The sequence below is a fragment of the Thunnus thynnus genome, chromosome 1 (genome assembly GCF_963924715.1).
Source record: "Thunnus thynnus chromosome 1, fThuThy2.1, whole genome shotgun sequence".
Taxonomy (NCBI): domain Eukaryota; kingdom Metazoa; phylum Chordata; class Actinopteri; order Scombriformes; family Scombridae; genus Thunnus; species Thunnus thynnus.
The window spans coordinates 4397631-4424449 of NC_089517.1; the positions used below are offsets into that span (position 1 = coordinate 4397631).

The 26819-nt window shown below is 39.2% G+C and overlaps 1 protein-coding gene across 2 annotated transcripts in view; it reads left to right on the forward strand.

The window, feature by feature from the left end:
- Positions 1-26819, forward strand: part of LOC137190552 (multiple epidermal growth factor-like domains protein 11) — a 174238-nt gene that overhangs the window by 18464 nt on the left and 128955 nt on the right. For both annotated transcript variants that reach the window (XM_067600130.1, XM_067600182.1), the window contains exons 2-3: positions 22084-22190; positions 26075-26208. In XM_067600130.1, coding sequence (XP_067456231.1) covers positions 26093-26208 — 116 coding nt within the window. In that variant the 5' untranslated portion in view covers positions 22084-22190; positions 26075-26092. The remainder of the gene's footprint in view (positions 1-22083; positions 22191-26074; positions 26209-26819) is intronic.

The following is a 26819-nucleotide window of genomic DNA, read 5'->3' on the forward strand; positions in this document are numbered from 1 at the left end:
AAAACATTTGCTCTAAAGCGTATATAAAAGTGTCTCTTTTTGAAATTCCAGCAGCTAGTTTTTAATTTAATTCTCATGAGATTATTAAGTAGAAGCTGCAACATTAGTATTTTAAAATTAAAAAAACAACACACATTTCATTGAAATAACATGAAATTAAAGAAAAGCAGGTTCTCTGAGGTCTGGACTCTGACTTTAGCTTGATAATCAGAGTGAGATGCTGATTGATTTCACTTCATTCATTCAATGTGACATCATCTTCATGTTATATTTAAAGAAATATAGTAATATTCTGATTTACGAGCTGTTATTCCTGTCAGTCATCTTAAACAAGCTGTACAGCTACACCGATCGCATCCACACTCGTCAACGTTTTTGTGTCCATTTTGCTATCACTATACTTCATGCATGTGCGTAGCTTGTTAGCTATGTAGGAGGATAATATTTGTCATTCTACAAAGCTCTCCAGCAGGTGGAAACAAACACAGAAACAGAATGAGCAACAACACCTGATGGGTTTAAATCTCAGGTCTGGAACCAGACTTTAATCTGAACATTAAGTATGTTATTTTAAAGCCATTCATGTGAAGATTTAGTTTAATGTTGGGTCTCATTGTCTTGCAGGAAAAAAGAAAATAAAATAGTGGACTGCAGCAGGTTTCATGTCACTCTCTACCTTCATAAGCACATCCAGGGTTTTCTGCAGAGAAGCATCCACGCAGCGTTATACTGCCACCACCAAGCCGCATGATGGGGACGGTGTGTTTCAGCTGATGTGCACCAAACATTTAATGTGATGGCTATAAAGCTCAGTTATAGTTAATCTAGAAGTGACCTCACCACAGGAATATGAGATGAACATGCAGGGTGCGATTTGCCGGGTGGCCAGTGGTGTGGATTCCCCCCCCAGTGGTCTATATATCCCTGCCTCTGCTGAGGTATTTTTATCCCCAGTGGGGACAAAAATGTTTCCCCCTCATAGTGATGTATGCCGCTTCACTCATACACCATAAAAAATATCTAAAAAATAAAAAATAGGCTATTAAGTAAAGCGCTGCAACGTGAGAACAGTCATTAGTGCAAACAACAATAAAATCAGAAATGGACTCCCACTGTCAGCACCCGTGTGACAACGGAGATGAAACACTGTCTCGGCTACGTGACGGTGCAGTAAATGGACCAGAGGTCGCCTCCTTCCCTGCTTGGAGATTTGCAGAGATGTGGGTAAAAGAGAGGCCACACGCTGCGGATGACCCCTCCGCAAGAGAAACAGAAATAGAAGACAGAAGTCCGTCATCAAAGCAGAATGTTCTCTCTTAGTCTGACAAGCAGGAATATACTGCAGCCTGTTTACTTTGATGATGACAGCACATTGTGCTATTGCATGTTGTGATTATTTTCTATTCAGTATTGAAGTTTGCTGCATATAGAGTTAAATTAAACAGTGACTTGCATGATTGACATTAAGTGTGTTGGCACCTTTGGCTGAGTGGCGTCATCCACAGTACTGAGAGGAGAGTTGAGGGGCATCATAATATATAATCATATCTTCTCTGGTTCTGGATGAATGAAAATATTACGCTACCTGATGAATTAAATTTAAAAAACTAACAGCTGCAAGAAATATCTTAATATGCTTCATAGTCTATATAGGTTCACTATGGTTCTGATTTATTTTCATGAATAAAAACACTCCACAAATCGAACCCTGTGATTTATGGAGGAAGTTTTGGCGGTGACTCAGACTCTACGGGCACGGACGCTGGTGCAGATCCAGAGCATCCGAGGCTGACCTGCGGAGGAGCCTCGAGCCTTTCTGCTGGCAGGCGGAGAGTGAGGTCAAGACAAGCAAGACAAGAGATTGAAGGAAAGAGCTGTTTATGAATGAGAAGAGGTCCATTAGAAGGTGCAAATACATGCAGTGATTGAACTAATGAGATGAAGTAGGAGGTAAAGGCACAAACGCGCCCGGGGTCAGTCGCATCGTTGACCTACGGCTGCACTTTGTCTTGATGCTTTTAATGTTTTATGTAAAATACGTTGAATTGCCTTGTTGCTGAGATGTGTTATATGAATAAACTCGCATTGCCTTACAGTAAACTTCTTTTCATTATTGACTTATCTGCTGGTTATTTTCTTGCTTAATCAATTGATTTTGTCCAATAAACAGTCAGAAACACAAAGATATTTAGATTATTGTCACATGAGACAAATGAAAGCAGCAAATCATCACATTTGAAAGACCGGGACCAGCAAACGACTACTTAAACAATTATCCAAATATTAGCCAATTAACTTCCAGGAAACATGAATACATTCTGGTTTTGGCTGCGACTGGTGAAGGGTCTCTTGATGGTTCCTCCTCCTCTCACCAGTTCCACTCTCTCCTGACATTAACATGCGTCTTGGGTGATCCGATCACAAGTGGACGGCTTTAAGTACGCACCTGGCATTAAAATGCATCTCCACATGCGTCTCGAGTGACCACTTGTGATCAGATCTCACTCCGCCCGCTCTATATGCAAATAAACATCATTTTCTGTTTGCAAAGACCGAATGCGTTGTTGTTGTTGTTTTTAATGGCGGGAGGCAGCAATGCACTTCCTGTGCCCAGTCTGCTGGAAATATTGCTGGAGAATCAATTTTGCCTGTTCTTCTTGTGGCCTCTTCTTCTTGTTTCACTCTTTAGTACGACGCTGTTTGCATGCGAATGAGGACGTACTTCGGCTTATACAGAGGACATCAGTTGAGTAGGCAGTCCCTTGGTGTGGCTCCGGACACACTGCTAAAGGAATGTGGCCCAGACCACCTCCGAATGTGGTCTGAGTGTTCAGATCCTCAATGCCTCCTCGATGCGTCTTGGGTGTTTTCACACTTTACAGCTGTCCACTTGTGCACATATCAATGCCAGGTGTGAACAAAGCCACAGACTCACAGTTTTGGAGGACAGCCTGCTCGAGGCAGATTTACAGCTTTGACATATTCTTCATATTTTTTATGGTCAGCCTTACTGTACTGATATTTTGTGCCTCGGAAACTTTTTTTGTATCCTTCCCCTGATTGGAACTTTTCAATAATCTTGATACAGTAAGTCCATAGTCGTGTTTTTTTTTTTTTTTTTTTTGGGGGGGGGGGGGGGGGGGGGTTACCAGAAAATTGACTAATTAGCAGTTGAATAAGATGCCTAACATCACTTGTTAATAGGAGATTAATTAATCTGCCAATTTTTTACTTGATTAATTGATTGGTTGTTGTCAAAAAATGGTGAAAAATGTCCAAGATACACCTAAAATGTAAATAGTTTACTATCATAGAGGACTAAAGAAACTAGAAAATTAGAGCTTGACAGAAAATTAACCAGTAGGGGTGTGCCCGAATACAAATACATTATTCAGCAAAGCAGAAATAGTGGGTTTTATACAAATATTTGTTTCACACAAATATTTTAAAAATTATTTGTTGGGGATGTTCCCCAGAGATAAAGCTGAGCTACTGACACAAGCAAAGTGCTCTTAAAGACTCTCCATAACCTGTTGTTCCCCTTCTCCTTTCCACAAAGTTAGGTTGTAAAAAACAGGCAATAAATGAAAAGTGCAAAGCAAGATTCACCTTTGAAGTTCCTCCCTACATGTTACATGCTGTGCTGTCTCTGTGTTATGAGTGTAGCTAGTATGGGTTTAGCTCAGTAATCATAATAATTTTCTAAAATTAAAAGTGTAATAAAAACAAAAACAGGATTTTTAAGCCTCCTTCCACTTTTATTCAAATACAAATACAGATACAAATAATTTTGCTGCCTCAACAAATACAGATACAAATACAAATACTGGGATCTCTGCACATCCCCATTAACCAGCAAATAATTTTGATAATTGAATTTTCAAGTGAAAATATCAAACATTTCCTGGTTCCAGCGTCTCATATGTGATGATTTGTTGTTTTTCTTTGTTATAAGTGACAATGAATTGAATATCTGAATGGTTGGGACTGAACAAGCAAACTGAAAACATCACGATGGCCTCTCGGAAATCGTGAATGCAATTTTTTTTTTTTACTTTTTCAACATTTCATAGACTGAAAGATTAATCAAGAAAATAATCTGCAGGTTAATCAAGAAGCCCTACAGAAAATATTCACATTTACGAGCCGGAACCAGATAATTTTAGCATTTTTCTTAATAAAAGACTCAAAGTGATTTATCGATCATCGGTTAATTAATTTTCTGTCGACTGACTAATCGTTGCAGCTCTAAAAACAATTGATTCCACCTGTGAAGATTTAGGTGAAATTGGGGGACAAAAAGACTCATTTTGTTATGATGAATCTGGAAATGCATTTAAACTCTTTATAATAATAAGCAATGCGGGACCATTAGTGTAATATATAAAACAACAACAGAAAGCAACAGTAAAACATGTCCTCCGGCCATGTGAGATACAAAAAAAAGTTCAAATCACAGCAGGAGCAAATCAACATTATTTTCTAAACACTGGAAGATGACTCATTGTGTTTCACATTCAGCCTAATTAGTGTGAAAGATCATGTTTGATGGCTGCAGATACAATATGTTTGCAATAAAATATCACAGTAGGTATAACAGTAAACGGCCAATATCTTGTTTTTTTCTGGGAAAATATGGGACTGTACATTATATGTGGGTGAAAATATAAACCCCCCATATAAACCCTCTGCACTTTAAATCTGTGCTTCACATGCACACATCTACCCTGCTGTGTGTGTGTGTAATATTACAACCACAGATTCCAGCTGAGCAGACAAATTTTACAGTTTGTTATCTTAAAACCGGGTCAGCGAGGCCAATACTGTATGTGTTTTAATGCAAAATATTCACTGGTTTGCAGCTTCTAAAATGTGAGGGTTTCAAGCTTTTTCTGTGTCGTACATGATAGTAAACTGAATATCTTTGGAGTTTTGACAAAACAAGACATTTGAAGACATCACCTAGGGCTTTAAATTATTATAACGGGTGTTTTTCACATTTTTTTCTGACAATTTATACACAAAACAATTAACCGAGAAAATAATCAGCGGATTAATCTATAATGAAAATAATTGTTAGTTGCAGCCCTGAAACACATAATTATGGAAAAGATTAACTGACAGCACGTGTAAACCTGCAATAGAAGAAAAAAATATACACCTGAAAGCTGCAACATGAAGCCTATAAATCCTGTTTGACATCTGTATTATTGTCACAAAACATATTGTAATTCATTATTTTCCAGATCTGCTCTTGTGTGCTTTGTGTCAGACAGATTCCAGCTCTCACAGAAAGTTAAGTTTGCACCATAACTGTGGGACAGAGAGCTTCATTGTTTTTGTCTTTGCCGCTGCTCGGACCCGGCGGCCAAGGCCTTCACGCTGTTTGCTGGAAAACATTTTGGTCTTTTTAAACCCTGAAACAGGAAATTATTGCCCATCGGTTATTTCTCAGCGTAATGCCCAGTGTGTAATTTCACCAGGGCTATTTGCAAACAAGCTTTGTTTTTTCACGGTCACATTTATTTTCCAGACAGATAATGCAACTGAATTTTAAGATAAATGCTTTTTGTTCCCAGTGTTGCATGTAAAATTGGAAAATAATCCATCGGTTTTGATATCTCGGGTGATATCATTTCTCAGAGGGCAAACAGAGGAAATCTACAGTGTTCAAGCATTTGTCATTTTTCCACAGATTTAATCTGCGATCATTTAATATCAATATTGTAACTTTTCATTAAAGCAGCACGATTCTGGTCTCAATGAGAATCAAATGAAACTTTTCACGTTTATTTTGCAGATAGTTTTTTAACTGAAAAAATACTCATTGCAATACAAAATGTAATCATGCAGACAGAACAAACATATGTTCATTACTGGTGAACCAGCTCTTGTCTGTAATTATTTAAAAAAACCTTTGAACTGTTAATATAAATCATGACCAAAACGCTGAGGCTGTCAGTTATTAAGGGAGGATGCTGATGCTTTTGGAGATTTTCTGTCATTTATATACTGTTATAATGTTGGATGTTAAACATGGTCAAAGTTTCAAAACTTTAGGTGAATATATGTAGAAATGCCGCCTTCGAGTCAGAATCCAGGGCTTCATCCTGCCCTGAATGCTCCGTTAGCAAAGTGACTTTTACCTTCTACCGTCAAACTAACTCAGAGTTTATATTTTGAGTAAAGAATGAGAAAAAGAAGTAAAATCTGACTGTTTGTTTACGTAGCCTCTAGAGCCGGCAGAAGTCTACTGAGATGCAGCTTCCTGAAGCGGACCAATCAGAACAAAGTGGGCTCATCAGGAGGCGGGGCCTTAAAGAGACAGGAACTAAAACTGCCTGTTTCAGACAGATGCTTAACTGAGGGGCTGCATTAAGGGCCAGTATAAGATAAATAAGAAGTTTTTAACTATAAATCATGCAAAGATATTCCAGTAGAGCCCCAGAGTGTAAATATAGACCTGGAAAAGTGCAGAATATGTGTCCTCTTTAAGAAGAAAATCTACCCAGCAAGTTGAGAAGTCCTTTAAAAGCTACAAACTACAAGTAGTAGTGGTGGCTATAAGTCTTTCTGTACTTCCATCGACTTGGGATTCACCCTGTCTGTCTTCCTGCTCCGCCTAAACTGCTTGCGCCTATTAATACCAGGTGTAAATACAAAGGCTTATGGATCCAGATAATGTATCCAGTTACAGATGGTAATACCAGGTGTAAATAAGGTCAGGGATTTCTCCTTTTCTGGCCTTGAGATCTTTATCATATTGAATTTTTTGATGATGTTTTAAGTGTTTGTACAAATCTGTGGTTTTCATTTGCTCGCTAGATAACGTACAACATGTAAGTTATTTGGTGTAAACCATGTTTAATGTTCTTGTACTTTATAATAGGTGTAGTGAGTCTTATTGTTCCAGAACATATAAGTCTACACAAAGGCTATACAGTCGGATACATTCCTGATTGAACCTGTAAATCTCTGTGCTTAATCAGCAACATACTTAGGCTCCTAATCAATGGAAAGGTGGGTGGAGGGGGCCAGCCCAGCCTGACAAATCACAGGATGAGTTGTGTGAGTTGTGCCTGCGCTTCAGAAATACCTCACAGCGGCTCGGTTTCCTGACAGGCTTCACTCATGAATTACGCAGCTGACATCGCAGCGCTCTCGGGAGAAAAGTTCCTGCCGGGGTGTCGAGAGTTTGCATCAGTTGTTTATTCTCGCAGACCTCGATAAAAGCTCATTGCCTTCATCTCCTTCTCTGTGACTGTACTTTAAGACAGTAGTTCTCAACCTTTTTTGGTGTCTAGGACCCTCAAATTGATGCACATCAGGCCGCGGATCCATATTTGATAAGATGTAGTCTCAGGAATCCCAGTCTGATAAGATTTAGTTAATCCATAACTGACTTTTCTGTAGATTAACAGTGAGTCATTCTTACACATTCTCTCATTGGGCTTGTTACTTTATGTGTTGCCTGTAGGGGTGTGCTTGAATACAAATACGTTATTCGGCAAAGCACAAATAGTGGTGTTTTGTTTTTTTGTTTTTTTACGAATATTTGTTTCATACAAATATTTTAAAAATCGTTTGTTTTTGGGAAGAAAAAAAAAACATGTCAAATACCAGCACGCAAGACAGTTATAGTCACTATCTCAGTGTCTCTCCTCTGCTCTGTTGTTATGTCTATCAGCAGGTCTCAATGAGGGGAGTCACATCCACCTGCTACATGACGCATATTTCTTAATTTGGACATCACTTTAATTTTCATCTTTAATTTTCTTAAATTAAAAGCGTAATAAAAACAAAAACAGGATTTTTAAGCCTCTTTCCACTCTTATTCAAATACAAATACAAATAACTTTTCTGCCTCAACAAATACAGATACAAATACAAATACTGGGCTCTCTGCACATCCCTAGTTTCCTGTGTGTATTTTTTCTCTTTCCTCTCCCATCTGTTGGGTCATCTACAATCAGTCCACAATGAGAGGCCCAGTGAGGAAGAGCTTAAATGTTCCATGTTCCTGTGGCAGAGAGAAGCTTTTTGATTGTGTACTGCTGGTTTGTCACACGTATTTAGTGTACTTGTTGTTTTGTATCTTTTTGTTAATAAATCCCATGGCTTGGGTGTTTTTAAAAAGGTGTTGGACTTTTAAATTGGGTAAATGGGTGATTGTTGTTTGTCCCATAGGGCCGACTGAGGGCTAACTTCTAGTTAATGAAATAATAGTGAAATTAACCCATAAGAACCCATGGTGACACAGGTGTCACCAACCCTTTCAATGTTCTGGAAAATTCCTTATACAGCTTTATCCTTGACTTTAACTCATGAAGTCCCTAAGTGACATCTACTGAACACCCTGGTGCAGTCATGTGACAATGTGTGAATCTGTGTACCCATGACATCACTTCCAAAATGGCGGTGTGCCTGGTCAGCAAATGTGACAGAACTAGCTAATTTTAAAAAGCTTGTTTTTTGTTACTAAAGGTAAGTTTCAACCCATTTAACAATTCTGATGCTTTAATAAGACGTCCTGTATTACATTTAACCTGTTCTGACCACATTTCTTGAACAAATTGATACAAAACAAATTAGGGAAATATCGTTATATATATATTGTGGTTCATTTGGTCTGTTTTATATTCCCCATAATTTTCCTTTAAGGAGAATTGGGTCTGGGACCCCCTGGAACCCTAGCAAAGACCCTTGGGGGGTCCCCGGACCCCAGGTTGAGAAGCACTACTTTAAGACATAAATGCCTTTCAAATCTGGGGTGTGTGTTAAGATTTAGATACAGTAGCCTAACAAAGGAAGCAGGACTTGCGTTGTGTGAACAGCTGAGCGGCTGTCTTGTCTTTTTGTTCAGAGATTTCATCACTTTGATGAAGTTTTGCTCGTCGCGACAGCACGTCGTGATTGATAAAGGCGGCGCACAGAAACCCCGTCGACCATGTCAGTAACTGTCGTCAGTCATTGTCTAGATAGCTCATTTGTGGGTTTGCCCGCCCACGCCTCATTCAGTCCACTTCAGTATATTTGGTCCTCAGAGAGGCTCCATAATAGAAAAGCAGAAACTGGGGCACCCATGTTTCAGAAACCCCCTTTAGTGTGTGTGTGTGTGTGTGTGTGAGACTCAGGCCACATCAACTATTTATGCTCTGCAGACCGCAACCTCATTCAGGCATACGTTCAAAGGGAAAGTAACCAGCAGTCATTATACAGCTTGTACTCATTATGCAGTATTGTACATTGATCATTCTTTCATTTGCAGGATGTGTACTAGTTTGTATATTAATTAATGCTGCAAGATACTTGGAAAGATTGGAGATTTTTCAGCAACGCATCATACTGTGCACGCTCAATATGTCATCTGGGAAAGCGGGTCAATTATTGAAAGGATTATTTTTCTAATCATAGTGGATAGATTTGTGGTATAAACTGGAATTAGCAGAGCTGTCTGTTGGCAGGAGTTCAGTTTTTTTTCAGTTAAATATGCTTATATGGTTCCTGTGCAGAAACTCAATAAGAGCAATGTAAAAATAATGGAATGTGTTTAACAGTATGTACTATTTATGAAATCTAAGATTACTGTAAGCTGCACTTTTGGGGTATTTTTCCTAAACAATTCCACTTAATTGCTTCAACTGGAAAAAAATCGCAGCTTTTTACAGGCTTCCTTTTAAAGCAACATACAGAAAAGAGTTCATGCTGTACACGTTTTACTGATTCGATATTGTGAAGACCACCTCCTGACCCTGAACGTTTGACATGAGGATATAAAATAAAGTGATACAAAGGACACAAATGTGCGGTGGTTTTTAATTTCAGGTCACTGAGCAACTTGTGGTTCCAGAGGAAGCCGTGGTAATCACTACACATTGTACGTGCTCAGCATGTGAAAGTGAAATTTATTACTTTGAGTTACTCTTCGTTTAAGTTTAAGGACTCAAAAAAAAAAGAACACTAAGAATCCAGAGTATTTGCTGAAGAATGGACCGTGATGAAAGTTTCGCAATCAAAGGAAACTTAATTTTTTATAGTTGGTAAGACTAGAACAGGAAAATGAGTCAGGAAGGGTCAAGTCAAATTTATTTACTGTAGGAGATCGAGACTTTGCAGTTGAAGCCCCCAAAACTCTGTAAGCGAGTTGCCTTTGCATGTCAGACCGGCTCCCTCACTGCCTGTTTTTAAAACCTGTCTTAAAACACATTTTTACTCCTTGGCTTTTAACTCAGTATGAGAGTTGCGTTGGTCTTTGTGTCTTTATTGTGTTGTTCATGGCTTTTGTTATCTTTATTGTGCAGCACTTTGGTCAACTGTTGAGGCTGTACAGAGCACATTTAAAAACACAGACATTAATAATACAATTAAATAATGAAAACAAAAATGAATAGATAAATAACTGTAGCAGACAACTTTATTGTTATATTACCTAATTAATAATAGTAAAGAGACTCAAATATAATTGTATAAATGTGGGTCTTTAGCTAACATGACTGTAGACTCCTTAATTAACTGTGAATCAGCAGTGATTCAATATTTGTTCCACATGTTGTTGTAGCTTTGAGCAGAGATGTTCAGCTTGTTTTGCCACATTGGATCATCTTCTTAAGTCTTGTTAGTTGATTGTAGGGCTGCAACTATTGATTATTTTCATTACTGATTCATCTGCCGATTATTTTCTCAATTAACCGATTAATTGTTTAGCTTATGAAAAGTGGAAAAAGGAGTTAAAAACATCCATCACAACTTCCTAGAGCCCAAAGTGGTGTCCTTTAATTAGTTGTTTTGTCGGACCAACAGTCAAAAAAACCCCCAAATTATTTAATTTACATCATAAATGATGAAAACAAGCAGAAAATCCTCATAATTCAGAATCCAGAACCAGCAAAGTTTTGGGAAAAAAATGACTAACCACAAATGGGTTTTGGTATTTTAGTAGCTTAGTAAGTTTTAAGAGATCCGTCAGCATGACTGAACCCATCTGCAGACGAACATTATCGCTGGAGAAACAATTTGAAAGTTTGTGGTTAAATCAGCTATGAAATCCAATAACTATAACTCAACTACAGATGATTTTCAGATGAAGACAGCCTCAGTTTTCTGTACCCAGTGGAGTTACTTCCACAAAAACAAAACATTTTAGTTCAGTTTGTATAGCTGGCACAGGCCTGAGATCCTTTAAATCATTTTAACATCTACCTCTAATTTCTTTGGATGTTATGGGATTATTGGATCTGTCCTTCCCCCACATGAATCATCGTACAGTACATGAATCTCTATAACAATGAGAGAAAAGTTGTGTTATGTTGACTGACGAGTGCAACAAGGTGAATTTGCTTTTGTTTGGCAGCAGCAATTTAGTTGAATGGGACCTTCTGAGAACTGATGAATCACGAACACAATCGAGGGCACGTAGGCTGATGAACATAACGCAGCGGGTTATTTTTCATACAATTCAAAACATCTTCAAACACTTCATCCAGCAGAGTAACACAAAAACCTTAGAGCAGGAAGCCCATTTACTGCCAAGTGCTCCCATCTTTCAGGTAGAGCATGACATGATTGGTGATTCACATGGCGAAATCTTGCTTCTGGACGACCATTAGTTAATGTTGTTGGCAACAGTTTATGTGAAGAAGAGTGAAAAATTGTGTTGTTGCTTCTCAGGCGAGTCCCTTCAGCTCTTTCAGCTTTCCTCAGTTTGTAGTTTACATTAAATCGCTGAACTTGCAGAATATCTTCACTTTCCTGGGACTAGTTATCTTGCTAACACTGCATTGGGAGGGGGGGGTCTACCTTTTTAAAATCAGATTCTGCTGTAATTAAAGAGACTAGTCTAACATGTTTACATGGATGATGGATGCTTTTCACTCTCCCACTGTCCTCATCAGGTCTCTCTGTCCTGCAAGGCAGAAATGCTTTCTCAGCTCTCTGTTGCACACCGTGTTCCTCCTAAAAAGCTATTACTTCATTGTCCCCGATACCGAAGAAGGAGCTGCAAAACAGGAAATGCTTGGGTTTTCTGGGGGCTAATTATACATTAAGTGCAAGTTAAATGGCCCCAGGAGTCAAAGATATTATGGAATATGAGGGGTTATAGGAGGTAGGGTGGACTGTATTCAGCTTCTAGAAAGTATTTAATGCTGCATCTTGAAATATGTTTTTTTTTTTTCACACTGAATTTCAGGCTTGAGTCTGTCTCTTGTGATAAAGCTCCAAGAAAGCAACCCAGTCAGTCAGAGGCAGCAGTTTTCTGATTCCCCATAAAACTTTCTCTGGCTACTGTTGATATTAAGGAGCAAAGGTCGTCCACTGTGTTTCCACTGGTGACTTCTCCTACTTACTGTAGATGGACTATACACTGATGCAATGTTATGGTTTATGATGGTTATGAAAACCATGTGGTACAGTATCAATTCATCATGTGGCTGGTCTGGTATCAAGGAAGACAAACTAGTCAGTGACAAACTAGTCCTTTGTCTTTGTTGCTAAGGTTGTTGCTAAGGGTTTTCTATGTGTTGTTTGCGTTGTCCGCTCCCATATTTCGGATCGGATTTCGTCTTGAATATGTACGGATGTATTTGAGAAGTGAAGTATGAGGAAAAAGTAGTGAAATCATACTACTATAATTTTTTGACGTAGCCCTCATGGTTTGTTGATGTAGCCTATGGAGCCAAGCTTCCTGAAACTGGCCAATCAGAGCAGAGCGAGCTCATCAGTAGGCGGGCCTTAAAGAGACAGGAGCTAAAACGGCCTGTTAAGAGACAGAGGCTGAACTGAGGGGCTGCATAAAGAACCAGTATAAGAAAAATAAGGAGTTTTTAACTGTAAATCATGCAAAGATATTCCGGTAAAGCCCCAAAATATAAATATAGATCTAGAAATGTACATGATACGTCCCCTTTAAACGATAAAGTGAAACGAGAAAAGACCAAAACAACAGTGAATTGATCTACTTGTATTGTGTGTGTATCAAAGGCTGATATATCTTATTCCTCTGTGCCATAAACCTCCGTTGTTGTCCATAAACTATTAAAAACACATCAATGAGCCACATGGCTGTACTGGGTGACATGTTCCTTCATTATCATGAACAAGCACTGTGGTTTATTTTGACTCAGTCTCAAACACACCTCCCTGCGGCCAGAAACACTCACTAGAAATGTGACACAAATGTGGATTCATCCGCCACTGAAAATAGTCCCTGAAAAATGCACTATTTCCTTCTGTTTGAGTGACTGTTTGACTGATGTTTGCAAAAAACCTAAGTTTGCTAAAAACTACAGTGATTTTAGGAAATTAGGAAACAACCAAGCGTTTTAAAAAAATGTGTTTATTTAATTTAAAGTCCCCCATCACTCAAAAAGTTATTTTTCTTCTTGTTCCGTCAGTTGGATGTTGTTCTCTATTCTGTACAGAATGATGTATGTGCAGTTTGTTTTCACATTCATCTGCTGAAGGAGGAAAGTTTCTCTGTGCTCACCTTAAAACTGATTTTAAGACTCAGAGCATGATTTGGATTTTACAGAGACTCTGGATTTTTACATTAAAGGCCCTGTGTGAAGGATTTAGGGGGATCTATTGGCAGAAATGGAATATTCATAAGTATATTTTAATTAGTGTATTATCACCTGAAAATAATAATTGTTGTGTTTTCGTTACCTTAGAATGAGCCCTTTATATCTACAGAGGGAGCGGGTCCTCTTCCACGGAGCTCGGCATGTTGCACCGCCATGTTTCTACAGTAGCCCAGAATGGACAAACCAAGCACTGGCTGTAGAGAGGGACTTTTGCATTTTTCACGGCCATCGTAGGTTCTCCGGCACACTTGGAAGTTGGGGGTGGGGTGGATGGGGGTGTATTCAGCTGGTTGCAATCTGCAACCTCACCACTAGATGCCACTAAATCCTACAGACTGGTCCTTTAAAGAGAAGGAGTAGATGTCATTTTAAGGACTTTAACGAGATCATTGAACTTTTTTTGTGAAAAAAAAAACATATTAGACTCAAATTATTATTCAAAGCAGAGTATTTTGAAATATCTTAAAATATGTCTGGAGGGGATTTTTTAAAGATATGTGATACATCTAAAGTAGGAAACTGTAGGAAACAATGAGCTTGGTGCTGAGTGCCATAGACATGGTAGGGAAGTCAAAAAGGTTGTGTTCAGACAGACAACAGCACTGCATGAAAAACACAACCCTCTCATTTATTTCAATGAGGGGTGCAGACACAAAGTCACCGGGGACAAAAAAAGCATAATCATGTGGGTAAAAAGCTGAATTTAGCTCAAGTTTAGCTGCAACACACTTCAACGTCCTACGGGAAGTCGCTTCAGTGTCAAATACATGCAAGTGTACATTCTAGTTGGATTACTTTGTGGTAACACGAACAGTTTATTTCATATTTCAGTCTTTTTTTCTGTCTGACCACTTGGTTTTGTCGGGAATAGTTGACAATAAGGAAAATAGAGAATAATGTCAGCCTTATATTACGTTTAAGTTGACACTTCGTAGTTTTTTTTTTTTTTTTTGACCTGTAGCGATTTCTTGGCTGCCATTGATCCTGTTTTCCAAGTTTAATGAGAGCTAATATTCGAAAACCATTTGCAGTGGAATGTGAAAACCCCTTCATCAACAAAAGTAGCATGTCTTAAAGATAGAAGGGACTAAAGTCATTGATTTATTGACCTGGCTCCCTGACCATCAATACTATCCTTCCATCCTTAGCTCCCCCTTTGCCTGTAGGTGACCATTGATCAAGGCAGGATGAAGGGTGAATGGGCGGATTAGGGTGATTTCACAGATTGGTGCATTGCCAATTGAGCGTTGCTCTTAAAGACACAGCAGATAGAGAGAGAGAGAGAGGAGGCTTCATATGGGTCATCGAGGTTATGCTCCACTAACCACGATTGCAATAACATGTGCTTCAGTGTGTACAGAAGCTCAGTGGTGGTGTGAGTCAGACGTACAGCCGAAGTGAAAACTAAACTGTGTTGATTAGTGAAATTGCTTATGATTTATTAATCGTGCCCCCCGAAGATCTGAGGGATTGTAATATTTCTTTGATGAATCATTTGACTAATTCATTAATCTTTTGTAGAAACACATAAAGCATCTCTCTCGTTGCCGTGGTGTGTTGACCCAAATATGTCCGAGCCTATGAACCATTAAGAATCATTTAACATGTATCTGGTTGTATTTGACAGGAGTGACCGTTTAACCCGTCTCAGTTACAGTAAACTGTGTGCTGCATCATTTTTTGAGTTAACATTATCAAAGAGCCCCGGGAGACCATCGAGGAGATCGACTGGTCTCTTTCTGCTGTCAGCAAACTGTAACTCCACGGTTGGAGCTATGTATTGGCCACAGGGGAGCGTGCTGGTCAATGAAGCTTTGAGCCACAAATATTGAAGGTCTCTACGGTTGCAGATGGCTTTACTGGTCTTTGCGTGTGGACACATATTTGGTCCTGGCTGTGGATGTGAGTGAGCGAGCTTGTTGTGACCATTCTGTGGCTAGACACTGTTAATTAAACTGTGGGGGGGTGATGACCTTTGTTAAGTGTTCATTACAGGAAGCAGCTCATGGGATAGATATATACACTGTGCTTGTGCAGGGAGCACGTTTTTACAGGGAAAGATGTATTTGTTCGACTGTATTGAGCAAATTAAACCTAAACCGTGCACCTGTGTGTCATTTTTAATATTTTCTCCTCTCAAGCTGCAATTCATTATTTCCATCCAATGCTTGGTTTTGGGTTTGTATTTCATGCCTCACTTACGCATGTATACAGCGCCTTCAGAGCTCCCTTTTATTATTTTCTGAATTTATACCAGAATTATTTCTCACTGAGCTACACAAAATAATACCCAAGGTGTCACAGATGAGAACGGGGCAGACACCACAGACTGGCAGGTTAAAACTATAATATGTAACTATTCTGCATTAAAATGTCTAAAAACAACTAGACCTATGTTATATGCTTTGTTGAGTTGTGTACTTACATGATCCCAAATGTTTCCAACCATTTTCAAACCCAGAGAAATCTGTAATCTTAATCAAGGTAACGGTCCGTTTCATTTGGTCGCCTGTCAGTGGTGTCATACTTTACCAAAGATTATAGGTTGTCTGCTACAATGGCGTCTACCAAAGAGCATACGCACACAAGAGTTACAGTTTTAAGCCACATTTTTATGATAAACTTTTTACATCTTGGTCGTTTTTAACTGTATCTTTTAACCGGATGAAGGATTTTAGTTATCGGACATCTGGATCTTAAGTTATCAGAGAAACAAGCTGAGCAAACGTTAGCAGCAGCTTGGCTAGACGTCCTCTTTCCGCTGAACAGCATTGGAGAAACACCAATTTTTTTAAGTGAAACTGCTTTATTTAGTGTTTTTACGGTGTTAATCCCCGTGTACATTTGTTTTGGAGAGGAGGAGACCTCTGGATGATTCTGTTGCCGGTAAAACATGTTGAACATCTGTGTCTTAAGTTATCAGAGAAACAAGATGAGCAAACGTTAGCAACAGCTCAGCTAGCAGCAGCTCAGCTAGCAGCCCCTCCTTACGTCTTGTGTTTGCCAAACAGCGTCAGAGAGACACTGATTTTTAGGAGGAGACATCTGTGGATAATTCGGCTCCCGGTAAAAACATCCTGAACGATGAACACTGAGGTAATCCTAACCCGAAGAAGCTGGGAACAACTCCCATTATCCCACGCTGCTTCACAACGTCATCACACATCACACGTCTTTTGTTATTGTTCTGGCAGAAATTACATACTGTGCATTTAAATGAGAAATCCAAAACACAGGCTTACAGGTAGTCAACAGGGAATCAGTCCAAATCAGGAAAACAAAGTCGAAAAGGGGTAAAGGCAGGCAGGCAGGTCAAAAACAGGCTGAAGGTCTAAACAGGATCAGGCAGGAACAGGTGGAGGAACAGGTAACAAAACGAAGAAGAACAGATGGGAACAGGCAGAATCAGGATCAGGATCAGGTTGGCGAGAACCAAAGAGTCCCTCGAAGCAACTATGACGGACTGGCTGGGAACGGATGATTCAGACCGGTATAAGTAGTGAGGAGCTGATGAGGGAACAGGTGAGCAGGTGGGTTTGGTAAACAGGAAGGAAAGTCTGGGAGCATCTGGTGGACGGGTGGAGAAATGGCAAAGACCAGAGCAGAGAGATGAAGGGTTGAGGGCAGGAACGGAGACAGAAAGGACAAAGGAAACACACATAGGGCCTAAACAGGAAGCGTGACACAAGGCCAGAATTTTATAGTTACAGATTCAGTTAAGATTCACAAATCAAAATATTAAAAGAGGAAATATTTTGATTCAAGTTTAACTCCTTTGAAAAACATTTTAAATTGAATTGAAAAGTGTACCTTTGTTTCTTTTGAAAGACAATTTTCGCAGTAATTCAGTAACAGGGTTAGACTTCACTTGTGACAACTGATTGAACATCAATTTCAGTGGAGCCCTTTAGTCCTTATGAAATCTGAGAGAGAACATAGAACGGATCAGAAACTCTGTCAGAATAACCACATTGACTGCATGTGATGAGAGACCTTGATCGAAGAACATCAGACAGTTTGCAAATAGAAAACTTTCACTCTGAAAGGTTGTAAAATAAAATAAAAATGAAGCTCAGCAACGATCTCTAGCAACGGTTTTACCAGTGCTTTAAATACAAGGCTCATGTTAATCCCAATAAATATAACCTCATATCATGTAATGTAATAATCAATAATCTGCGTCTCAAACATAAATATGTGCCGGTGTAACAGAAAAGGTAACAGTACTTTAATTCAGCCATAAATGAAGCATGCTGTTGTTTATATTGTGTGAATAACTGATCAATAACCGAGTCTCACAGTGCAACACAGAACATATATTAGTGTATATGAGTCTTTTTTTTTTCCAAAAGAGTCTTAATATATGCTGCTATAACTCTGAAAGGCTTTACTTACTAATGACAAGACTGGCATTATTTTCTATATTTGTCTTATTGTCAACAAATCTCATGTTTGGATCCAAACCAACAATGAACTGATCTACTTACAAGTACTGTGTGTATCCAAAGCCTGATATATCTTATTCCTCTGTGCTGTAGACCTCTGTTGTTGTACAAAAACTATTAAAAACACGTCAATGAGCTGCACCGCTGCACTGGGTGACTGGTTCCTTCACCCCAAATACTACGGCTACAATAGCTTGTTTAGAAATGGCACCAAAGACTAATAACAACAATCACATTTTCACTCTTTGGAGAGTAGTTCTGTGTAAAGCAGATGCTACTGAGCATGTGTGGGAATGTGTTGTTTTTTTTACAGAGCTTCACCAGCTTGTTGTGTCACATATCACAACCTCTTGACTTTGCACTACATTGTACATCATAAATAACTTATGTATAAAGTCAAGAGGTTGTGATATGTAGCACAACAAGCTAGCAAAGCTCTGTAAATGAACTACTGTTCAGAGACGAGTCGTTATTAGTCTCTGGAGCCGTTTCTAAACAAACTACTGTAACCGTTATCTTCTGGGCAAAGGAACACTTCACCCAGTGCAACGATGCATTTTAATAGAGTTTAATCGTTTTTTGACACCAACGTAGGTTCAAAAACGTATTGTTATTGTCAACATGACATTTGTTGACAACAAGAAAAATACAGAAAATCAGCAGCATTATCCTTTAAAAATCTGTTTTACCTTATGAAATAAAATAACACTCAAACAAAATATACTGAAAAACAGAAAGGCCTACATCTCCACTGTGCCTGTAGTTGGCTCGACCTTTGAGCAACGCTGGAACAAACAGGCCCATGTTGAACCTGATTATTGACCCCTGATCCATAACACCATGAACAGTGGCAGTGACATCATGTTGTAGGGACAGAGGGAGGAATAAATGGTGCTAAATGGCCTGATTTCAGTCTGAGAGGACTTTACATCAAGGTAGAGGTTTGTGTTTTTGGTTTTAGACATGTGACCACCTGTTTGATGTTACTTTAGAACTTGTGTATACAACGTACATAAATGGGAACACGATGGATTGAACAAACTCTGTGTGTTGTGGTGACCTGGATGCATATTGTGTACTGAGATTACAACATCCCCCTCTCTCTCTCCACTCATCTTCTGTCACCTCTCTACCTGCTCACTTATGAATCAAGGCAAAAATGTCTCCAAAAATAGTCTGAAAGATTCTGAACGTTTTGGGAAATTATGTGTATTGAGAAAGAGAGAGAGAGAGAAAGAGAGAGAGAGAAATACAGAGAGAGAGAGAGAGAAATTATGGTAAAATCTTCTACTGCTTGTTTATTTTCCGGCAGTGCAGACACATCAGCCTATTTCCGACGCTCATCATTTCAGATTTCAGACCAAACCAAGCAAAATGCAGCAGACAAAAACACTGATGGGTATGTGTGGCCAGAGGAGAAAAAAAAACAAATAGCACCAATAAATATCATTTTAGGTAGGAAGATGCAATGATATGCAATGAAATGCTGAGTTTTACAGCCAAGTTACAGAAGAATGTAACTTCTGCACACTCTTCTGAATATTTGCAACCTAGTAGATAATGGAAAACCACATTGATTAGCATTTTCTTTTTTTGGAAAATAATTAAAAATTCCTGCAGCATTTGGATGAAAACACTGTATGAAGTGTAGCTCACCTCACCTAAATGGAAATATAGATTACTGTGTGTGTTTTTTTTACTTCCATTCCTCCTTTCAGAATAAGACAATCCCAAATCTAAAAGCTCCCTGCTGATACTTCAATTTCAAATACAGTTTATTTAAGGTGAACATCACCCAAAGAGTCTCTGTAAACTAGACACACACACATAGAGGTAATAATGTTAATATAACAAGAGGACTGAGGTTAGGAATTGAAAAATAGAGATCATATAGCAGAGAGAGTTGAGGTAACTACTTGCCAAAGAGGAAGACAGCTGGTGACATTAGGAGAGGCCACAGCACATAGAGGATGAAGATGTGTTTTCAGCCTAGATTTGAAGGTCTCAACAGGGCTTACCTCCCGCGAACGTGCAGAGTGGTAGTTTTTTCCAATGGAGGGGGGGGGGCTCAGTGGGCAAAGGCTCTACCACCAAAAGATTGTTTGTTAAATTGAGGAACAGTTATGTATCCAGCATCAAGAGAAGGTACGGGATGTGATGGAGTATACGGAATAGGGTTGTGCCCGAATACAAATACATCATTTGGCAAAGCTTGTTTCATACAAATATTTTAAAAACTATTTGTTGGGGGTGTTCCCCAGAGACAAAGTTGAGCTACTGACACAAGCAAAGTGCTCTTAAAGACTCTCTATAACCTGTTGTCCCCCTTCTCCTTTCCACAAAGCAATATTGCAAAGCAAGAATCACCTTTGAAGTTCCTCCCGACACGTTACACGGTGTGCTGTCTCTGTGTTATGGGTGTACAAATAGATAGGTCTGACTGCAATGAGGCAATGAGTAAAGTTTTAGCTCAGTAATCATAATAATTTTCTAAAATTAAAAGTGTAATAAAAACAAAAACAGTTTTTAAACAATTTTTAAGCCTCTTTCCACTTTTATTCGAATACAAATACAGATACAAATAATTTTTGCTGCCCCCCAACAAATACAGATACAAATACAAATACTGGGATCTCTGCACATCCCTAATACGGAGTAATAAGGCTGCAGACACACGCAGGAGTCCGCTCATTTAAGAAAGATATAAGTAAGTAAGAAGGAGGCAGCCAATGCAAAGACATCAGGATGGGTTATACAGTAAGATCCAACTTGTGAGGACTCTGGCAGCTGTGTTTTGAACCAACTGAAGACCTGTTGTTGCTGTTTTAGGAAGGCCAGAGACAAGTGCGCTACAGTAATCGATTCTGGATGTTGCAAAGCCATGTACAAGGATTTCAGCGTCTAAACTGGATAAAACGGAGAATGTATTTTGGCAAAGTTACCAAGGTGAAAGGAGGCAGTTCTCGTAATATACTCGATGTTTGGCTCAGAGGTAAAAAAAAAGGGATCAAATACTATCCCCAGATTCTGAATAGTAAGGCTCTGAGGAACTGTGCAACCATCAAGATTAATGGAAAAATCTGTGGAAAGTGATTCAAGCGGACATGGAGGGTCGTAATGTTTGCCAGAAGCAGCCTAATTGTGCAAAGAACTGATTTGATTTCACAAAAAAATTGTCGGCAAAAACACTATCTCAGTTTTAATCCTTACCACAGACTGAAACCTCTGATCTGATTGTGTCCTGTCAGTCCATTTTTAATAGAGTTACTTCGGCTTGAGAGTATGTCTGTCTTTTTCACCAGTACTTTATAATGCATCACATCCTCTTCCCCCGTAACCCCATCGTACCAGTGTCTGCATCACATCTCGGCAGCTCTGGTTAAGCTCACTGTCTGACAGCTCTCCCCCCTGCTAACCCCCCCCCCCCTCCGATGCTGAGACATTCATCAGTGCCGGGGAAATATTGTTTGACTAACAATAACAATGTTTTTATTGATTTTCTGTCGCTGTGACTTGCTGCTTATGAGAAACAGCAGCCACTGAACAAAAAGCCTACACATGCAACAGAAATGTACCAGTCACACACTGGAACACACACACATTAACCACCTCAAAGCTGTTTTTTTTATTTCTTTTTTACTTTCCATGAACTGCAGTGATAAAATATGGCAGAGCTCAGGTATAATCAGTGCTGACTGAATGTTTGATGGGTCTGAATTATCTCTCTGTTTAATCCTAGAGAATATCAGATGGAAGCATCTACCTGTATGTGCTGAAATTGAATTAATTTGAGGAAGTGAATTCGCTGCAGTTTTGGTGTCCTCAGGTGCATCTAACTAGAAGGTGATGATTAAGACGTTGTTGCAGTGCAACAATATTAAGGGTAAAGCTGAAAATCTGCACCGTGTTACTCACGAGACAACGGCATCGCGCCATGTGTAATTGCTGAGAGTTATTGATCAGGAGCTGTAGGGCTGTGAAAATCATACTTCTCCTTGTTCATGGCTGTCCATCTGAGTGATAAATATATTTATTCTTCTTCTCTGTCTTAAACACAGGTATCCTGAGGTCCAGTCTCACCGTCTTCATCCACTGGACGTCTTTCTTGTGATACAGTTCAGTTTCACCTCAGATTACCACTCATCATCACTAATATTTGCTTAAGGTAAGCTACAGTTTGTATCTCAAAGTAACATGTTTGCTCCTTAATTACATTAGGTTTCAATCAACAAGTCTTTCAAATTAAACGACAGAATACGTTGTTTGTATTGTGCACTCCAGAATGAAACATATCGATAGCCGAAGAGCAAAACCTCTTATCTGAAAAATGCGCTTTTTTTGACAAAACTAAAGAAAAACTTGTTGTTTTCTTGCAGAATGCTATTTGTTAAGGATACCCAATACATAATTCACTGTTTTTGGACTATATTACTATATTATGTGTTAACAATACTGTAATAACCATACAAACATACTGTAAACAATACCACAAACAGTGTATTATGTATTGGGTATCCTTAACAAATAGCATTCTGCAAGAAAACAACAAGTTTTCTCAAAAAAGGAGGTTTTGCTCTTCGGCCATCGATATACAAAAAGTATTATAACAACTCCACTTTTCCAGTTTTTATTAATATTTAAGCAGTTTAAGTCCAGTGAATAACCTTAAATGGTACAAAGGTAAACTGTCAGAGGGAAAAAAAAACATTTAGATGACCAAAAATGGAAAAAAATAACTTTTTTTTACATCAACTCACAGCTTTTCTGCAGCAATAGAAGCAAATAAAGCCTTGAAAGTTGATGCAAATAATTCCTACAGGCATCAGATTTAGCTGATTGTTTCCAAACCATCTGTCTGTATAAAGCACGGAGGAGGAAGTGTGATGGTCTGCGGCTCTTTTGCTGGATCCAGAGTTGGTGACTGGCACACTGGACCAAAAGGGCGACCACAGCATCCTGCAGAGCCATGCAGTCCCCTCTGGTCTACAGCTAGCTGGTCAGGAGTTCATCCTCCAGCAAAATAATGATCCAAAACAAACCTCCAGGCTGTCAGAACTATCTTAGAAGAAAAGAACAAGACGGTCAAATGGGAAGAACTTTCCCAACAATATTCGGTTTCCATTGTAGGAAGAACGTCACGTGTGTGTCGGCTGTTATATCTGCAAAAGGTCTAGACAGTGATGAGTCAAAGACTTAGATCAAACAAAAAGATTTCTTTTTATCTTTAATCTCTAGTTGTTTATGTGTTGAGTACCTTGAGACATTAAATCAGGTAAATTTCAATAAAAACATTTGGTAGTGTAAATGTGTCCTGCTCTGACATCCTGAGTGTTTGCTCAGGTTTCATCACAAAAGCTTTATTTTGCTTTCCTGCTGAGGTTAAATAATCCTCTTGCTTTTCATGTAGGAAATACATATTTGGTATTTTGTTATTGGGCTTATTTCACAAAATTGTCCAATTTTTTACACCTAAATAGTAGGGGTGTGCCCCAATACAAATACATTATTCGGCAAAGCACAAATAGTGGGTTTAATACCAGTTTGCAGGTCGGTTACATCGTTATCTCAGTGTCTCTCCTCTGCTCCACTGTTACATCTATCAGGGGTAAGTCTCAAGGGACTCTCCATAACCTGTTGTTCCCCTTCTCCTTTCCACAAAGTTAGGTTGTAAAAAATAGGCAATAAATGAAAAGCGCAAAGCAAGAATCACCTTTGAAGTTCTTCTACATGTTACATGCTGTGCTGTCTCTGTGTTACTGGTGTATAAATAGGTAGAGGTCTGTCTGCAATGAGTCGATGAGTAAAGTTTTAGCTCAGTAATCAACGCAGTCGTCTATGATCTGGGAGACTCCAGTTCCAGACCTGGTGTGGGGACCTCCTTCGTAAGGTAGTTTATTCATGAACACTTATTGTAAATAATATTCTAAAATTAAAAGCGTAATAAATACAAAAACAGTATTTTTAAGCCTCTTTCCACTTTTATTCGAATACAAATACAAATAATTTTGCTGCCTCAACAAATACAGATACAAATACATATACTGGACTCTCTGCACATCCCTACTAAATAGATGTATAACAAAAGAATGACCCAACACGCGTGTCTGTCTCTCCCACATTTACCACATAATTATCGCAATTTTGTCAATACAGTTGTTTAAGCTTCAGTCATCACTGTCGATTCATCTCGTCAAGGCCGCCTCGCTGCCTCGCCTGAATTATAACCACCGTCTCCACATAGCTTCTCTTAAACCTGTAAGAAAAAACTTCTCCTCACGGCCTCGCTCATATCTAACGAGAACGCTCCGCCGCTCGTCCGCAAACGAACATCACGACGTCGTCCCTTTACAGGACAGTGAGGGAGGGAGAGTTTTGGCTCGTACCACGTCTGTCACTCAGGGGTTTTATTCATCATCACGGTGATTTTCCAGGGGCTGTCAAGTGTGTGCGGTGCTGAAATGGCCCGACGGCGTGAGGAATAGGTCCCCTGTCGAGTCTTATGTCACTGTCATGCCCACAGTCGCCGTCAACAACACTCCCAGGAAACATTCATTGTGAAAATGTTTTGACGATGTAGGCGGCTCAATGGAGACATTCATTCTGTCGGGGCTGTTTTGGTAATAATTTTGTTGGAAATTTCCATCTGCATTGCTTTAAATTCTCCCCTTGCACTATTGCCTTAAAGGTGGCAATAACAACATCTGTGAAGCCAAACATCAACATCTCAAATTCTCATTGAAATTCAGCAGTTTTACCCATTTTGAGGGAAAAAAAAAAAAAAAATTGACAGCTTCAGTAAAGACTGATGATTCCCCACTGCTGCCTTTACTGTCGTAGCTAACCTTTATGTAAAGCAGAGAATGATTTCTGTGGAAACAAGATTTGTTGTGTCAGGCACATTGAATTGTTGCTTGCAGAGCCACGTTTGCTGACTGGCATTCTCAGCGGTGCACCCGTGGCCTCTGCTATTTATTTGCATAAAGTACAAGACATTTTAACTTTTCACCGCTCTTTTCTTATGACGTGCATTCAGCCTGTGGAAATCTCTATTTTTACAGCAGAGTTGCATCCTGTTGCTTTTTTATATGATGACATTACCCACCGACAGCAACACAACCTGCTGATACTGTTTTTAAAATTGCTGCTCTAAAAATGTTGTCATTAGTTCCACTGATTCATTTTTTATCAATGATCTGCTCTGTGCTCTTGTGAATTACTGTAATTTTTCCTTCTTTACTGGTTTTTGCAATATCACTAACTTTATACTGAACATTTTTGTTTCTTTCCACATGCTAAACCTAAACAGAGAGGGGGGCGTTTTCTCTTTTACTACTTTAAGTTTGCATGCAAATGTTTGTTGAAGACAAATAAATACAGATGTCATTAAAATTTAAAGGATTTGGCATGTGAGTTTTCTTATTGTCAACAAATCTCATGCAGAGCCAAACCAACAAAACAAAGGCTGATATATCTTATTCCACTGTGCTGTTGAACGTGTTCCTTGTCCCTGGAGAGTTTGGTTACTTTAGTTCCTTTAGAAACGGCTCCAAAGACTAATAACAGCGACCACGTGTCAGGGCTTTTTGATACGTAGCACAACAAGCTAGCACAGTGGTGGCCTCTTCCTGTCACAGAAATACTTTACAGAGAGTGAAAACTTTACTTGAACTTGACTTGTTATCAGTCTTTGGAGCCGTTTCTAATCAACCTAAAGTAACCACGCTCTGCAGGGACGAGGAACATGTCACGCAGTGTGGCTCACTGATGTGTTTTTAATAGTTTCTGGACAACAACGGAGGAATAAGATATATCAGGCTTTGGATACACACACGATACTTGTTAGTAGATCAGTGCAAGATTTGAGATTTGTTGACAATAAGAAAAACAGAAAATCCTTTAATTAACTGTCTAATTGTTGCAGCTCTGCAGCTTATGACAGTGTATTTTTTAGTGGTAATATTTATATCTTTTTTTCTGATTCACTGCACACAGCAGCCTTTTAAAGGTGAAATCTTACTGTTCTACTCTGTTCTTTCTGCTTCCCAAAAGGACGGAGGGAAGAGCACAATGGGGGCCGGTGGGGTTTCCCCCCAAGCCCTGCTGTGGCTCAACCTGTTCAGCTTCATCTCTCTGGCGTCGTCCCTCAACCCGGACGACCCCAACGTGTGCAGCCACTGGGAGAGGTCAGTTCCAACAAAAAAATTCAGCCTCTTCTCTCCATATTCAGAATGAAATAACACCACTCAAAAACGCTGCGGTGAACTAATGGACTCCCTGTCACAAATCAAGGGTGAGGGGGTTTGCCAATAATCAAAAGCAAAAAGGAAAAGGTTTACTCCTGGGGACATACTGAAACCATAAATTCACAGTGATGCTAATGTGACTGCTTGAGTGGTCTCACCACTCAGTGCTACGCTGAGTAAAAAGCACCGTGTCCTTTCTGATGAGAGCGACACGAGTGCAGGTGCTGTGATCGATAATCTCTCTGTGTAATCAGTAGGAATTGTAGAAATGGATATTATGATCTGATGACAGTTTTTACTGAAGGTTAGACTCAGTTCTGTAACCTTTATTCAGCACAAAGGGAAACACACTGAGAACAAACTCTGTGTCAGGTGTTTATTATTGTTTGTCAGGATTCTTGGAAATCCTGAAAGTTTTTTGTTTTTAGGGAAATAAAGTAAAGCTTTCAAAGTTCTCAGAAACAATCGATCGACTTGAAACATTTTTCATATTTAAAAAAAATAGCACCGCAAGGACACGTTGTGCCTTGGCTTTCTATCCTGGGATCAAT